The 17,565-nt window shown below is 38.7% G+C and overlaps 1 protein-coding gene across 2 annotated transcripts in view; it reads left to right on the top strand.

Moving 5' to 3' along the window:
* Window positions 1-17,565, top strand: part of OTOGL (otogelin like) — a 131,424-nt gene that overhangs the window by 34,680 nt on the left and 79,179 nt on the right. For both annotated transcript variants that reach the window (XM_045867283.2, XM_045867282.2), the window contains exons 17-23: window positions 441-618; window positions 4,516-4,640; window positions 7,627-7,836; window positions 10,459-10,624; window positions 11,424-11,498; window positions 13,872-13,924; window positions 15,471-15,633. In XM_045867283.2, the coding sequence (XP_045723239.1) occupies window positions 441-618; window positions 4,516-4,640; window positions 7,627-7,836; window positions 10,459-10,624; window positions 11,424-11,498; window positions 13,872-13,924; window positions 15,471-15,633 (970 nt within the window). The remainder of the gene's footprint in view (window positions 1-440; window positions 619-4,515; window positions 4,641-7,626; window positions 7,837-10,458; window positions 10,625-11,423; window positions 11,499-13,871; window positions 13,925-15,470; window positions 15,634-17,565) is intronic.

Here is a 17,565-nt window from a genome sequence, read left to right as displayed (position 1 = left end):
TGGAAAAGTTCACACACACACACACACACACACACACACACACACGAGTTAAAAAAAAAAAAAAGAAGAAGACAGACTTCAAATGCTAAGGACTGTCCACACCTGCCAAGAGATGCTTGTCAACTGAAATTACCTGTGGACATGATAATCTATTAAAAAGATCCACTGAAGACCCAGAAAGGAGAGATAGAAGAGAAATGGGAGAAAAAAAAGCACAAGGTGGCAAAAATTGGCCCTGGAGCAAGGAGCAGGAACTGGGAGTCTGCCTGCTCCATGCCCTGCTCTCTCACTCTCTCTCTCTTTTTTAAAAAATGTTTCAAGTTTTTATTTAAATTCTAGTTCCCGGTCTCTTGAAAGAAGAGTTCTGGTGCTGTACGCTAGCATTTCATAACACTACCTATGAATCTCAAAGCTGATTTATGTATGTTCTTTTCCCACAGGAATTGTTGAAATTCAAACTCTGTCATCCTTATTTATTCTTCTAAAAACCACATTTGGTTTAAAGATTCTGTTTGCTATAGATGGGGAAAGAATTTATATTCAGCTCACTAGTGCATGGAAAAGAAGAACACTAGGTCTGTGTGGCACTTTTAATGGGAACATAAGGGATGATTTCCTGTAAGTATGATGTCTGGACAGCTAACATGATTTAATGACTAGTAATTAGAGACAAATTCTTTCACTGAAAACGTTTACTTAACTACTAATAGCTTAGTCATCACTGTTCCAAGAGCTTTACGTGATCATCTATTTAAATTTTATAGCAATCCCCTGATTAGTAGCTCTGTTTTATAGATAAAGCCTCATGGAGGCCCCAAAGTGGCAAGTAAATAGCTCAAAGTCATTTAGCCCAAATATGGTGGAGCTGGGCTTTGAATTTGGGTGGTGTGACTCAGAGTCCATGGGCTAACCCACAGAATAACCACCCCTGATTGTCTCCCCTGCCACCTAGCAAGCTTAACAGTATTTTGTTTTTGAACAGGCACTGCTTTTTAAAAAATCTCAATTATCATTGGGTATTAATGATAGTAAGTTATGCCTTAAAAATATGAACATCCTTTGGTATGAATGATACCTCTACAGCAACCTTTTGGCATCCAGATCAACCGGCTTTTATGATAGCTGGTGTTTCATCAGAAGAAAAGCAGTATAGGGGCGCCTGGGTGGCTCGGTCGGTTAAGCGTCTGCCTTCGGCTCAGGTCATGATCCCAGGGTCCTGGGATCGAGCCCCGCATCGGGCTCCTTGCTCTGCGGGAAGCTTGCTTCTCCCTCTCCCTCTGCTGTTCCCCCTGCTTGTGTCCACCCCCCCCCGTCAAATAAATAAATAAAATCTTAAAAAAAAAAAAGAAGAAAAGCAGTATAGTATAGTTGTAGCCCCTGTACTGGCAAAGCAGTTTTCCCCACCTGTGAGAAGACACCAGGTATCATTTAATGAAAATGCTTTGGGCACCTGTTCTTGTCCTAAGGACTGGGGTGCAATTTAAGCAGGATCATCTGGTTCCCATCTCAGGCAGCTTGTATTGCAGGTCAGGAGGGGATAACAGGCTTCAAGAAATAATTAGGTGGGCCCAAGGTATTAATCAACCATATATAAAAACACTGAGGTAATTTCAGGACCTTATATGTTGAGCTGTGTGGTAGTGGCTAGAAACACAGCAGGGATTTTTTTTTTTTAAGATTTTATTTATTTATTTGATAGAAAGGACAGCCAGAGAAGGAACACAACCAGGGGGAGTGGGAGAGGGAGAGGCAGGCTTCCCGCTGAGCAGGGAGCCCGACGCGGGGCTCGATCCCAGGTCCTGGGATCATGACCTGAGCCGAAGGCAGACGCTTAATGACTGAGCCACCCAGGCGCCCCACATCAGGGATTTTGAGTAGGTCAGTGTGGGATGGGTAGCCAGGGAACATTTCATGGACAAGCCATTCCTCAATACCAGATTTAATTTTTTTTTTCAAACACCATATTTTTTAAAACACTTCTGCATATTTTTCCTATTTGGGATTTCTTCCGCCTCCTAATCTTTCTTGTGAATACCTATATATTGTTGAACCCAATTCAGAACTTATTTGCTTCAAAACATGAGCTCATATCCCACCAGACAAAGTTAATTTTGACTCTGTTATTTATGAAAATCTGTCCCTTATCTGTCTGGTTTCCACTTAAAACTCTGAGGGTTTTGAGAATAAGGATCAAGTCCTCTATCCTTCTGTTCTTAGGAACTAACATAGAGCCTGATATGCAGTAGATAGTTGATCTACATGGAGGTAGGACTTTTTTTTTAAATAAATTTTTAAATTTAAATTCAATTAATTAACATATAATGTATTACTGGTTTCAGAGGTACAGGTCCGTGATTCATCAGTCTTATATAACATGCAGTGCTCATTACATCACGTGCCCTCCTTAATGTCCATCACCCAGTTACCCCATTCCCCCACTCCCTCCCCTCCAGCAACCCTCAGTTTGCTTCCTATGATTAAGAGTCTCTTATGGTTTGTCTCTCTCTCTCTGGTTTTGTCTTGTTTTATTTTTTGGAGGTAGGACTTTTAATAAGGCACCAAGAAGAGAATTTGGACGGACAAGGAGAACTGGCATTTAAAATTTTAAATTTCAGAAGAGAATTTATTTTATCTTTTCTTCTGTGTGACTACCTTGTTGTCAGCTTATTTAGTTCTTTATGTTTCATTTATTTGTAGCTCAGAATATCAATATCTTTATCACATTCAAGAAACAGACTATGTTAAGTGGCTCAGCTAAAATGTGCAGAAAAGAGGTTGAAGCCTTGTTTCTCTTCTTTGTTTATCAGAATGGGTTAGCAGTCAGTGTTTAACAGATGGCAGATCTGTCTGCCTTTTTCTAAGGCACCAGTCTCCTCCATGTATAAACATTCAGGCGTGATAACAGTGCAGGATAATATTTCAGAGGCAGAGATAACTTTTGAACAATGTTTAGCTTTCCAACAAAACAGTTAAAATTCTTCACTTCATAAAGGTTAATGCGAATCTGCAAACATAGTGGAATGGAAAATATTAATTACTTGAAAATCTTGTTACAGTAAGTTAAATATGGTGAGCCAAAGGGTATTTTATAAAATGAAATGCAATAAGTAAATGGGTCTGCATTTTGGTTCCTCCTCTTTTTTTGGTATTTATTGTCTCAAGTCAATTCAATGAAATAAGAGAGCCAAGCTCTGAGTCAGTTTCTCCTGGGAACCCTGACTATACCCATCACCTTGACCTATTTTATTGTCCTTTGTAGGGGTGAAGAGGGAAGGAGAGAGAAAGAAAGCAAAGAGCTAGTGCTCCTCAATTTCTTTGAGGCTCAGTGTTCTTGGTTGAACAAAATGAGATTTGTGGTTAGGTGTTTGCTGTAATTCTTTACAGTTCTAGAATGGTTTCATTTTGAGGGATAGGGAAGGAGAAAGGGTGGGAACAAGGGATGAGTGTTGTGGAATGGCTTGTGAAGCTCCTTTTTATTCTCCTTTCTCAGCCACTGTGGTGAGAAACTCCATATAGTTCCTAGTGACTAAGGTCAATAGTAACCGAAGCAGTTAATTTAGGACAATATAGAGAACTGAGATAAAGCCTACTCGACTATTTGGCCATGTTGTTGGGGCTTTCATTAGTCAAGTTTTGCTTGGTCAGAGCTTCCTATAGGAGATCTAGTCCAATCTGATTCTCTAGGTAGTTTTGACAATGTGTGGTACAGTGTCCAATAGGGATTGTCACGAAATATGGGTTGCTGAGTTAGTAAATCTTGATGGCTGCTGGAGGGGGTATCTTAGTGTTTGGCTCTTCAATGTTGTTGTGGTTTATAAGACTGATTTTGGAAAGGTAGATGTTTCTCTTCCATTTTGTTTTGCTGAGGAAACTGAAGAAGTGAGCAACCTCGAATGAAGTATGCCTTCTAAACCATTTTCCCTCAATTTTCTTTTGGTTTGGTAACCTCAGGATGGCACCTCGGTATTTTAGTGCTCATAATGGAAATGAAATATTGAATCAGAAATATAGGCTATTTATATTTGGGACATTTGTCTTTACACTAAAAAGAATCATGTGAGCTACCCACTTCTACCTCTGCCCATGCGCCCTAGACCACACACACATTAATGATTTGGATGTGTGAATGATGTTTCGTTAAAACGGTCAGAACTGGATTTGAATCTTTTTTTTTTTTTTATGGATTTGAATCTTGGCTCTGATGCACATCAGCTGAACGATTGTTGGTATTTCTCTGAGCTTCTGCTTTGCTTTCTCTTTAAAATGGAAATTATGTTTTCTTCACAAGGCTGAGGTGATTATTAAATAAAACCATGGATGTCTACAATGAGGCACATTATGAAATCTTAATAACAGGAAGCTAATGCCATGTGTGTTTTTAAAAAATAGAACATTTTAAGCTCTAAGTTATCTTTGTAAATTAAAAAAATAGCGTTCTCCTTTTCAATAGTTGAAGACCATGAAAAAATGAAATGAATGGGAGAGACTAAGATGCATATTACCTTTGCTCTCTAGTTCTCCATCAGGCATGATAGAAGGTACCCCACAACTTCATGCCAATGCCTGGAGAGTTTCCTCCACTTGTTTTGCACCTGTTCATGTTCCTATGGTGGACCCCTGCAACATTAATCAACAAAACAGTAAGTCCTTCATCCCGCATGTAAACCTAGAGGAAAATTCCATGCATTACTGTAATCTTATAAAGTTAGAGAATTAGATATGCCTCTTTATCTAATCTAGGGTATTTTTTAAAAGAACTCTGGAAAATGACTATTTTATTTACTAGTTTGCATTTACAAATGTGCTTATTTTATGTGTTTGCGAATCCCTAGACTCTTCACAAATATGGGCTAGCATTTTGGAGATTTCAGATTCTTTAAAGGCTACAGAAAAATCTCGGGAAATACTGTAATAATGCTGTTATAGTCTTGCAGCGTTCCACTTCAGCTCCACTGTGTGGCAGCTCATGCAGATTCTTCTAGTACTATCACACGACCGGTGGTGTTCCGGCTTCATAAGCAGGAGCCAGTGATCCAAGGAGGCCTGTGCAAAGAAGTGTGCAACAATTTGAGACGGTCATGCTCCAGATTTCCAATCTGCAGTGACAGTGTAACAAACATGCCAAGAAATTTTGGCTGTGTTTTTTTACTAAAGCCACAGCAAACTATGTGAAAGGCTATTTCACTGATCAATAAGAGAAGACATATATATATATATATATATATATATATACACACACACACACACAGTGATTTCACAAATAAAAGAAGACATATATGTCTTCTTTTCAAATCACTGTGAAAAATTTAATATGCATGCTTAATTAAACATTTTCATAATTTTAATTTGTTCCTTTAATTATTTTGGCTAATTTACTGTTTCTATGTATTTTTTCATATATATTATTAATATTGGTTAAGTACCCATAAGAACCCAGTACAATCTCTGGATTTTGTAGTGGTTGTTTGGAAGGATTCTGTTGACTATCATATGGTCCTTATTATTAACTTACGGTTTCTGTGTCCTAGAAAGAATACAAGATAATGCTTTCAGTGTTGCTGGCATTCTGTCTACGCTAGTGTCTAAACTTGTGGAAGATTGTTAACTCCTGTGGTCATTTTTCCTATAATAAGAGGATTAGACTAAAGTCTTGTGGTCTCCATAATTCAATACTTTTAATCTCACTCCCATTTAATGGTGTTTTCTCCCCATTCTGTCCTCAAATTTCTACTAATAGATTTCCTTCTTCTTCTATTAGTCTTGCTCAGTTTGTTTCTAACTTTCTTGATTTCCTCTTTGATATTGCAGCAACTTTATTTTTTGTTTTTTTTTAATAACATGTAAAAGTTGGAATAGAGTCTAAAGGATAAATTCAATTTCCCTCTGGTCTTTTCTTTATGACCTCCCTGACTACATGCCATTTTATTATATATATATGTATATATATAAATATGTATTTTATGAGTTTTATCCCCCTAGCTCATGTCTTTTATGACATATATTCTAGATATTATTCTTCTTCACCTTTGGCATGACCCATTTTTAAAAAAAATTTCAAATAGGTAAACAGAGAAAGATCCCCAGTAAAAGGAAAATAGATAATAAAAGTCAATAATTCTGAAGTGGATCCTGAAGGATATTTTTTCACAAGGATCTTCTTGAGGCACCCTTTTACTTAATGTTAGTAAGAATATTTTTTGATCTACAAATCCTTAGGACACACAGTAAAAGCCCCATTGATGTACTCGTTGCTTTGGAGTTCTTGGGGATTAGAAGAATGCATACCAACAGAACACTATTATAGTTGTTATAGTCTAAGTTACTTGTTTTCATATACATATGCATAGCAATGCAAAATATAATACTCAGATAATTATCATGTGTTTACTTACCAATGATAAATATATTTAAAATACTCAACAGAATAAGTTCAGGGTTTTTTTTCTTTAAATTCCAGTTAACATACAGTGTAATCTTAGTTTTAGGTGTAGAAGTGATTCATCACTTACATATAACACCTGATGCTCATCACAAGTGCCCTCCTTCATACTCATCACCCATTTAGCCCATCTCCCACCCACCTCCCCTCCAGCAACTCTCTTTGTTCGCTATAGTTAAGCGTCTGTTTCTTGGTTTGTTTTCCCCCCATGTTCATTTGTTTTGTTTCTTAAATTCCCATGAGTGAAATCATATGGTTTTTGTCTCTCTCTGACTTATTTTGCTTAGCATTATATTCTCTAGCTCCATCCACGTCATTGCAAATGGCAAGATCTCATTCTTTTTTATGGCTGAGTTCGTTTTTTTTTAGAAAGAAAAGGTCTAGATTGCTTTGTCAAACTTGGTTACTTCCATAATTCTATCTGATCAGTCATTCTCAAAAGAACAGTCAATAACTTTCAAGAAATGATTACACAGACCTCCCAAAATGGCTTGGTAGTTATATTTCATGGCCTTTAGCATGTGGTCCAATCCCTAATTTCTATTCATTATTCACTTATTCATGCACTCATAGGTTCATTTATCAGACATTATTCAGCTCCTAATATTTGCCAGACATTGTGCCTTATGCAGACATTGTATTCGATGACTATATGGTAACTGCCACATTGCATTTACCGCAGACACTTGATTGGAATGAGATGTTTCCCAATCCTTCCTGCATAATTGTGTATTCCAGGGAGTTGCCATAGCATCCACAATCTGGCACCATGCTTACTATGTGTGGTTGTCTGGAGATAAGCCTTCCAATACTCACCAATTCTTTACAGCAGAACTGGGCAATTTTCTATGAAGATCTGCAGACAACGGGGTGATTGGGTGATTGAGGCCATTTCTATCGACACTTCTGTTACTCCTATTATTCAGTTATAACACAATACTTTTTTTGGCTAAAAGATTATTAAGTATGGAATAAGGGCTGTCACCAATATTGCTAAAAGTAAAAACAAACCAACAAAACAGGATAAATGGAAAATAGTGATTCTTGTTGAAAATAATATCCAATTCAGTATATGGCTAGGAAAGCAAGATACTTAGATAGTTCTGGAATTTGGTACTTAGGGGTATGAGCTAGACTAGTAAATAAGTGCTAATGGATTTTTTTTTTGTGGGGGGGTTTCTGTTCAGTTGGATACGCAGCACAGTGTGATATTATCCACCAAGCGCTCTTTGCTCCCTGCCACTTCTCCATCAGCCCGGGGCTGTATTATCAGCTGTGCCGCCATGATGCCTGCAGGTGCGGAAGCGCCTGTCTCTGCAACGCTCTCGCCCATTATGCCTACCTCTGTGGCCGGCGTGGTATTACCATCGATTTCAGAGCTCAGATTTCATTCTGTGGTGAGTGTGATGATGGCACAGATAAAGAGGATCAGATGACACTTTAGAGATTTTTATGTAATTAACTGCCTTTTTTTTTTAAAAAGAAAAGTCAGTATTGCCTAAGTTATCTGGAATATGATTATAGTGTACAAACATGAAAAACAAATGAAATACTTCACTTCTTAAAATTGGAGCTATATTGGATAAGACCAATCATTTTTTTCTTTTTTACTATTTTTATTATAAGCAAAATTAGAGTTGCAACTGCATGGTTTGAGATATGCAACAGAAATAATGTGAAAAATTTGAAAAAAATTTTATCACAGAAATGTCGTATCTAAGTATTGGAAAGTATGGAAAAACATTATGTGGTATGGTGGCCCAAGCAATTTGTAGTTAAATAGGTAAATTACACAACAGGCAATTATCTCAAGTTCAACCTCATGGCTTATGGTGTCTCTTGTCTCATTCATGGTAGACTGTTTCCTTTCTTTATGTGTTCTATAATTTTTTATGAGTTAATTAGTATCAGAGTTACCCCCTGCCCCACCCCTGTTAGAATCTTTTATGGCCTGGGTTTCAGGAGTGTCACTCTACCTCTCCAACCCCCTCTCTGCTACAGGTTTCATTAAGCTTTTTCCTATCACTGCAGGGCTATCACTGGCCAGTTTTGATAGTAATTTCTCAGCTTGGGCTTTCTAAGACAAAAATAATGTAAATATAAAAGTAATGTAAATTCATATACCAACTACACAGGATGTAAATCCAGGATTTAATTTCTCAGAGGATACTTTATTTCACACGGACCCCACAGAATTAGAGAAGCTTTCTTGGCCTCTTCCTGTACTAGGATCAGATTCCTTCTAGTCCAGGAGCTGACAAACGACACTCTTGGGCTTCCTATTTTTTGTAAATAAAGCTTATTGCCCATATGCATCCAAATTGTCTATGGCTGCTTTTGAGCTACAAGGACAGAGTTGAATAGTTGTGACAGAGACAGTATGTATGGCCTGCAAAGCTGAGGCCATCTACCATTTGGCCCTTTACAGAAAAAGTTTGCTGACCTCTGCTGTAGTACATCTTTCAACTGAGGAAGGAGCTTTTCTGAGGGTCAAGTTAAAGTTCTCCCAGTTCCTTGCCTTGTGAAGAATCAATTCTCATGTCCCTTTCCTGCATGAGTTAAATGTAAGGTTCAAGATTACTGGGACCCGTTCTCCCTTTCTCTTCTCTAGGTTCTGGATTTTATTTCCCTCCTCATATCTGGTATCCGGGGAGATTACCCCTCCCCATTTTTTTTCACAAGATCAATTATACATTTAACATAATTTCAGTTATGTTTTATCTAGAATTTTCTATGTTTTTTAAAAAAATTATTTATTTATTTATTTATTTATTTATTTATTTATTTATTTATTTGAGAGAGAGAGCGCACGCACAAGCTGAGGGAGGGGCAGAGGGAGAATGAGAGAATCTCAAGTAGACTCCATGTTCAACTGATTGAGCCACCCAGATGCCCCTCTAGGTTTTTTTTTACAAGTGTGTTTTTAGATTATTTTAGTTTGCCTACTATAATCAGTTTGGGTTGGGCTAAAGAGAAATTAGGAAGGTTTAGGAAAAAAGTATGAACATTATTCAGAAAGTGAAAAATAAGAGCTATGAGTAAGGATCAATTAAGCCAAGTTTTGCCTTATTTGTAGAAGACTTAAAGTTTCCTTAGGTTTAAAGAATGTTACAAACAAGGTGATGTCAGTATAACAGTAATAGATTTAAAATTGAGGATGGGAAATTTATTTGGACATGCAAAATACCTTAAATATTAAAAAAATATGGTACAGACTGTTAGAGACCATTTTGGAATGTCACACTTAAAAACATTTCAAAATAGAAATTTTATACATCTGTTACACTTCTATTGAGAAAAATGCAGTTGATCCTTGAACAATGTGGGAATTGGCACTGATTCCCCACCCACCCACACAGTCAAAATCTATGTATAACTTTTGACTCCCCCGAACACTTAACTACTAATAGGTTCCTGTTGCCCAGAGCCTTACTGATAATATAGTCAATAAACATGTATTTTGCCTATGTATTATGTAGTATATTCTTTTAATAAAGCAAACCAGAGGAAAGAAAATATTATTAAGAAGATCATAAAGAAGAAAAAATACATTTACTCCTGTTCTGTATTTATTGAAAAAATCCAAGTATAGGTAGACCAACCTGTGCAGTTTAAACACATGGTGTTCAAGGGTCAACTGTAAACATTTTATTTATTTATCTGCTTATTTGTTTACTGTTTTTTAATTTTTATTTTTTAAAGATTTTTGAAAAAATTTATTTGAGAGAGAGAGAGCGCGCCCCCGCAAGCAGGAGCAGGGGGTAGGAGAAGAGGGAGAGGGACAAGCGGGGAGCCTGACCTGGGACTCGATCCCAGGACCCCGGGATCATGACCTGAGCACAAGACAGCCACCCAGGCGCCCTTGTTTATTTTTTCTGTTATAGGATTCTGGACTGTTCTAAGGTTTATTGATGTAATATATCTTTGTTTTTCATGACTTCTATCAGAGACCTATAACCCGGCATGAATGCCTCTGCAGCCTGTGGCAGTCCTTCTCACCTGATGCTCCTTCATCCTAGGGGTCGTGTGCCAGAGGGGCATGCTGTACCATCACTGCTCCTCCTTTTGTCGCCGCTCCTGCACGGCCCTCGCCGCCCCGGAGCGGTGTAGTGATGACTGCGCTGAGGGCTGCAACTGTCCCGAAGGCAAATACTATGAAGACACGCTGAGCTTTTGTGTGCCCATGTAAGTCACAGGAATGGGCTGATGGGATCCAACGTCTCTCTCTTTGTCCTCACAGGTTGAAGGGGCTTTGTGCTTGTTTTGTTGGTTTCTTCCTTTTTTTCAAATTTAATTGACTCAGCACCATTTACTGGAAAATAAATATTCTCCATCACTGAACAGCTACTTTCCCCCTACAACGAGTGTGCATATATGCAAAGATCAGCTCGTGAGCTGTGTCGTTAGTTTCTCCATGTCTTTACCTTTATTTACTTACTTTTAACCCTGCACATGTTCACAAATAGCTGCAGAAACAGCTAAGGAATGTGATGGTTAATCCCAAAGTTTATTCCTGCCCGTTTTTACCACATCGAAATTAATAACAGGGTTTATTTTTCAGTGTCACGGGAGGAATTTCAGTAGCAGGATTGTCTGTCAGCGCTCAGAACGTCCTCAAATCTCAGGGGAGATGGAGACTTTGGTCTCACAAGTAGGGCGAGATGATATATCGATTGTATTTCTCTGAAGTGCATTCAGGGACTTTTTTGTGACTAAAACAACACAGTCTGCACTGTGCCTAACACGATACAGCATCTGTATGTAGAAAGCATGATCTGAAGCCACACGATAGTCCCGGGTAAATGGTTCCTGCCATTCGTATAACAGGACTGCATGCAGGCAACGAATAGTGTCATCTTTAGTGTGCGCCTGAAAATTGCCAACACGGAGCAGAAGGTCTGCTTGAATTTTAGTGTTTTTAAAAAAAAATTTATAGCCTATTTTATTAACCTGACTTCCTCCCCCCTCTTTTTTTTTTTTTTAGATTTCACTGCCGGTGTCATTCTAGGGGCAGCGTCTATCAACCGGGGGAGCTCATCCCAACACCTTCGGGCTTATGGTAGATTTCCCTGATGGGGCTTGTACTTGACAACATGTACTAATAGAATTTTTTAACCCAAACTGCGAATTTAAATATGACTTCTGTAATTTCAAATGTACAGATAACCTTTATGTGGCCTTTTCAACCATATATATATGAAATATATATATATATTACATTTCAGCACTGAATGCCTAAGTCTTGTACTCATAACTGCAGAAAACAGTTACGAATTAAAGTGTCATGTAGCGAAATGGAAGCCCTTTGATGAATTTGGTTCTCAGGCAGAAATACTGCAAGTTGCTGAGGGGTTTTAGCTGCTGAACGGTGGCATATCACACACTGAAGTCAGTGAGCCCCCTCCCTGGTGACATCGATCCTAGCGAGATAGCACTTATTCATAGGATAACACTCTTTCCTGTCCTAACCTGTTTGTTAAAAGTGCAGACACATACGTGCAGCAGTCTGCATTGATCTTCATCCAACTCTGAATCTCCTCCTTTCAGTTGTACCGTAGGAACCTGCAGATAATAATAGATGGTAGATAATAGTAGCAATAATGATAATAAGGATATCTAACCATCGCTGTGCCCATCCTGCAGTCCCGGTACCCTTCTAAGTGTTTGATGTCTATTATTCACTCACCACTGTAACCCTAAGAGATAGGCCCTGTGGCTCTAGTCCCTGTTTATAGGTGAGGAAAATGAGGCCCTGGCAGTTAAGCAACTTGGTAATGAAGCTGATTTTCTATTCTAGGAAACCTAGCTCTGCAGCACTTGCTTTATTGCCTACCTTGCTCTGCTGCTTATTTTTTATTTATGGCAGAATTCAGTTTATGGTCAATTTCTCTTTATTGTCATCTCTATTTGCTCCCCTTTCACCCCACCATCAAGACACCAAGGCAACCGGCTCTTGAATCTTTCTCTAGTAGGTTGGACTACTAGCCGGTTTCCCAAGCTGGAAATTTAGGAGTCATTTTGGACTTTTTCTTCCAGTTCCACACTCCCAGCCAGGAAACCCCCAACCATAGTGGACTTCGCTTTCTAGATATAGGTGAAATTCATTCCTTCATTCCCATCACTACTCCCTAGCCATGTTTCTGGACCTTTCTACCTGGTTTTCTTGTCTCTAGTCTTGTCCCCTTCCATTCTACTTAGGTGTTATATCTCTCTAGAATTTAACACAATTGGATTTATTTAAGTAAACTTGGAAAAAACAAAGGAACCATCCCACTTCAATAAGGAAAAAAAAATTCTGTTAGTGTAGCGATCTCCTGTACCATTCTTCTCAAAAAGCCTGTGTCCCAGGGAGAGTATGATATGGAAAACCTGGATCTGGGTCCTAAGACCCTTAAACCTGACTGTCTTGGTTCCTCTCTGCCATGCACAGTGTGAGTGAATCACACCTCTGGGTGTCAGCTCAGTGTTACATGAGGCATAAGCATGCATTTCATGTAACATGGCCTTTGCATGCTAGTCAGCTTCTTCGTCTGGGCTCAAATGTAGTACACACGATCTGGTCCAAAGCTGAAGTAAACACTGATTATGCTGGAGTTGTTGAAAACTGGAGTGTTGTTTCCTATCTTGATTTCTTTTTTTAATGGAGATATAATTAAATGATATCTTCTTAAGGGATTTTCAAGATTAATCTTGCTTGATTTGGTTTGCCTTATGCCCTGAATTTAGATCCTAATTTGCAAGGAAAATGTGACTCCATTCTATCTTCAACACTGCTGCCAGAATGAGTTTTCTAGACTTGGAACCAACCTCATTACCCCTTCGTTTCAGGTCTCCAGGATAAAGTCTTAGCATCTTAATGGAGTTGGCCTTGGCCTTTTTGCCATCTGCATCTCCTGTCACTTCTTGCACTGTACTTTGTCACACAGAAACTGCTTTGTACCACATCTCCCCTGAGTGTTATAGCCTTCCTACTTTATCCATTTCATCACCTCCATCCATTCTTTAAGACTGTCCAGACTTTACCTTCTTTGAGTGTGTTAATGTCAGTTGCCAAGAGATTTTAAGACAATTTTCTGTGCTTTACTTTTATATCTTAAACATATTTCTCTGTTGCATATGTCACACTGCATAAATTATTTATTTGTATATCTTCCTTTCTTACTAGTGTAAGCACGTGGGTGAAGGCTATGAATTTTGGGTTTTGTATCCCCTATGCCTATTGCAGTGTCCCACACATAGTTGTTTGATTAAATTGAACTGAAATAGCTCTTTTCAAACTGGACGTAAGCCAATAACTTATTTGTAAAAAATTATGTGGCAAAAAATAACATTTGTATATGTACCCAATCAATTATTGCACAATAGATTGTTTTTGAAATACAGAAAAAAACAGGTGTGGCTTCTAAATTAACTATTTGTTTACCTCTACTAGCCAGTGTTCCAACGGGACCGTGAAATGTGATGAACCAGCAACGCCCTCTACTGGTAAGATCAAGATAGATGTTTTCCTTAAAGAGAACGCAGCTCTAATAGTGTTCCCATTTTTCTGGAAGTCATAAATCCATCACAGCCCTCCTTGCCAAGGTGCATGAATATAGCCTGGGGAATGTTCCTCAACATGGTGCTCCAGTGCTTCCTTAGTTTTTTCACATTGATAATTATAATATTTGTAGGACATCCTGGGTGAACTGACAAGGCTGCTGAGGGGCAGTGCTGATCAACCCAGGGATGCTGCCTACATGCTGCCCACCCCAGAACGACCTCAGGTGCACCTTAGGCTCATGTATCCAGGCATCTGTTGAAACCAGCTTGTGGACCAGCAGCTGGGAAACTACTCTAGACCAGAACTTCTCAGATTTAATGTGTATGCAATCACCTGGGGGCCTTGGTAAAACATTAATTCTGATCCAGCAGGTCAGGGGTGATGCCCAAGATTCTACATTTCTGCTGCCACTGCCACTGGTTCTTGGACTCTAGGACCAGCAGCCATCAATTAAACATGGCTTGCAAGATGACATCTACTGCCATCTCTCTTTAGAATGTTATTTTACACTTGCATATCATTCCTGAAAGTCCTATATATTAGAGTACCCTACATATGATTTATTTTCATCATATAAAAGCCTCGTTTTTAGTCACGGTGCAGAAATTCTAGACAAATAACAAACAGCACGCTTTCATTGATTTTAATAGACAGAAAGAGTGTACGCTGATAAAACGGAGCTATTGCTTTGTTATTTATTTGCATGGTCTTGTATATATTATTATAAATCACTTTGATTTATATGCCCTGGATTTGCTTTATCTAAGAACTATCTAGGCTTCTTTACAGGCTGTGTTCATGGACCACACACATATTCAGTAGCAAGGGGACCATCCTTGCCCTGCCCTATTTGCTTCAGGGTGGCTTTGAGTTAAAGAGGGGAAAATCCAGGTGGCCAGATTTCTCACAGAGGAATCCCCAAGATTTGATCCCATTGACCCTAAGAAGGGAATTTATTTAATCCCTCTGAGCCCAGAGCTTTCTGGAAGACTGTGGAGCCCCTGCCTATAATTATGTCTGCTTTTGCACTTCTACGCTCTAGTGAAGACTGATGTAAATAATGACTCAGAGGTGAAGATCCGAACCTATCATGTGTTCATTGTAAACACATGGCTTTGTAAGAGTGTAAGTATGCTATCTTACCAGCCCTCAAGAAATTGAAAGTGTATGTTTGGATTAATCAAAATACCCTGTTTCTTGACCTCAGAAAATTATATAATAGTTGTTTAGTTATGCTTTGTGGAGGGCAGGTGAGGTTTTCCAACTCCAAATAGGTTTTTGAAATGTAGGAGACAACAGAAAATCTTCTGGGAGAAGGTTTGTACGTTCCTCAGCCAAACATTGCAGACTCAGAGCATCAGCTAGTAATAACTGGTAAGATATTCTAGGCCGAATTCTGCTTTGATGACAAACGCCTGTCAGGATGATTATCTGTTTATGGAACAAATACTAAGTTAAGGGTATTTTATCTGTGCCTTTTCCCTGAAGTTCATGCCTGTCCCGAAGGAAAAGTGTATTTCGACTGCAGATTTCCTGACCCTGAATTACCAGCTGGTGGTGTAAATTGTGAGACTACATGTGCAAACCTGGCCATGAACTTCACTTGTGCCCCATCCTCACCCTGTATAAGTGGCTGTGTTTGTGCTGCAGGGTAAGTCTCTTGTTTTTTTGTTTTTTGTTTTCTTAAATATTCAGGATTTGATAGAAAATGACAGAATGCAAGAGCTCTTAAAAACATTATTTACAGAAATAGTTAAAATTGTTCTGACTGTGGTTAACTCTGAGTTGGTAACTAGAAGACGGTTGTAATTATTTTGCTATATTCATGTAACATATCCCATGTCATATTTGAAATATGGCATATGACGTATAACACATGATTGAATATGTCACACATGTTATACATACAATATTATTAAAGTAGTACAATGAATTGAAGAGAGAACTCATTTTAGGATGGACTTGGCATTTATCTCCTGGTTTAACTGCAATTTTGGGCAAGTGACAGTGAGCCAGTATCCACTTAAAACACTTCCAGTGCATATCTTTGGTATATTCTGTTGTGTTGTTACTGTTGTTGAGGTTAAGTTATAGTGATGCCAACTGCTGTATTTTTTTATTTTTACTTTTTTAAGATTTTATTTATTTATTTATTTAGCATGAGTGGGAGGAGGGGTAGAGGGAGAGGGACAGACAGAATCTCAAGCAGACTCTAGGCTGAGCATGGAGCCTGATGCGGGGCTCGATCCCACAACCCTGAGATCACGACCTGAGCTGAGACCGAGAGCCAGATGTTTAACCAACTGAGCCACCCAGGCATCCCGCCAACTGCTTTACTTAATGGATGTTACAAAAAATGGTGTGTTGTGGCTACTTAGGGCAGTGGGTAACAATGGGTAACAGTGGGTAACAGTGGGTAACAGTGGGTAACAGTGGGTAACAGTGGGTAACAGTGGGTAACAGTGGGAACTCTGGCTTCAAACACACCAGAGTTCAAATCCCAGCTCTGCTGATGTTAGCTGAGTGATTTTTCTGCAAGTTTCTTTTAAGCCTGTTAGGTTTGGGATATATGGGGGGGGTGTGTGTGTGTGTACTCAATAAATATGAATCACTATCTTATGGCAGAATAATCTACTCCTATTTTTGTAAATTTCCTTTATTAGCAGGAATGCCTTGTACATGGGAAAGTTAAATACAGAATCTGGTGGCTATTCACTTCCCTGCAGGCACATTACCTCTGGCCTCACGGCCCTCCCTTTTCTGGTAATGAATGGAGGCAGTACACAGCGAGAGGCCACCTGAGGCAAACAGGTCACCCATTCTTCCTTGGTGAACATATTCACACAGGGGGATTCCTGGGCTCAGGTCATCTAAGCCATGAGTAAAGAAGAGAGAGGTTTTGTAGTCTGTTTCTTAGGAGAGTTGGCATTTGTCTAAATGGTCCCCATCTGGAACAGGCAGAAGAGCCAAATGACTTGGAACTCTACCAATCTCTTTAGAAAGGGAGGAGGTTGAAAGAACAAGGGCCCATGAGTGGGAGAATAAAGGTAGGTAGAAATCAGGCCCTAGAGCAGATGAGTGAGGAAGACATTTTAGTAAAAAGGACAAGGGAAATATAACGTTTATTATGGTAAAATAATTGAAGTGTATAACGTTGCTTGATTTATTTTAATTATGACTCAAGGGCTCATAGCTGATTAGATAAAGCTGCTTCCTAATTTTGTTTCATAGGCTTGCAGTTGACGCTATTTTTTTTTTTTTAAGAATATCTAGTTACTGTCACCTTTGACTTTTAGTTCAACAATGATTTATTTATTTTCTGGTCTAATTTCATTACAAAAACTAAAGAAATTTTCTCCCACCTTCTTTTATTGTATTGAAGTAAATATAGTTGGAATTAACTAAGAGGCCTCTGACTGATTTGGAAATAATTTTATTATGGAGAACTTTCTATTATAAAGTTGTTCATGGTAATATGATTTGGATTGTCTTCCATATGACCTTGGCTGGCGTATTTTAGGACAATAAGCCTAGTGTTACCTGTTTTATGGGGCTCCTCAGAGTGACAGTAGTTCATCGAGTA

Source organism: Mirounga angustirostris, unplaced genomic scaffold (genome assembly GCF_029215605.1).
Source record: "Mirounga angustirostris isolate CCGP_5_RB_7025 unplaced genomic scaffold, mMirAng1.0.hap1 SCAF_5, whole genome shotgun sequence".
Lineage (NCBI taxonomy): Eukaryota > Metazoa > Chordata > Mammalia > Carnivora > Phocidae > Mirounga > Mirounga angustirostris.
This window is presented reverse-complemented; position numbering and strand designations above follow the sequence as displayed.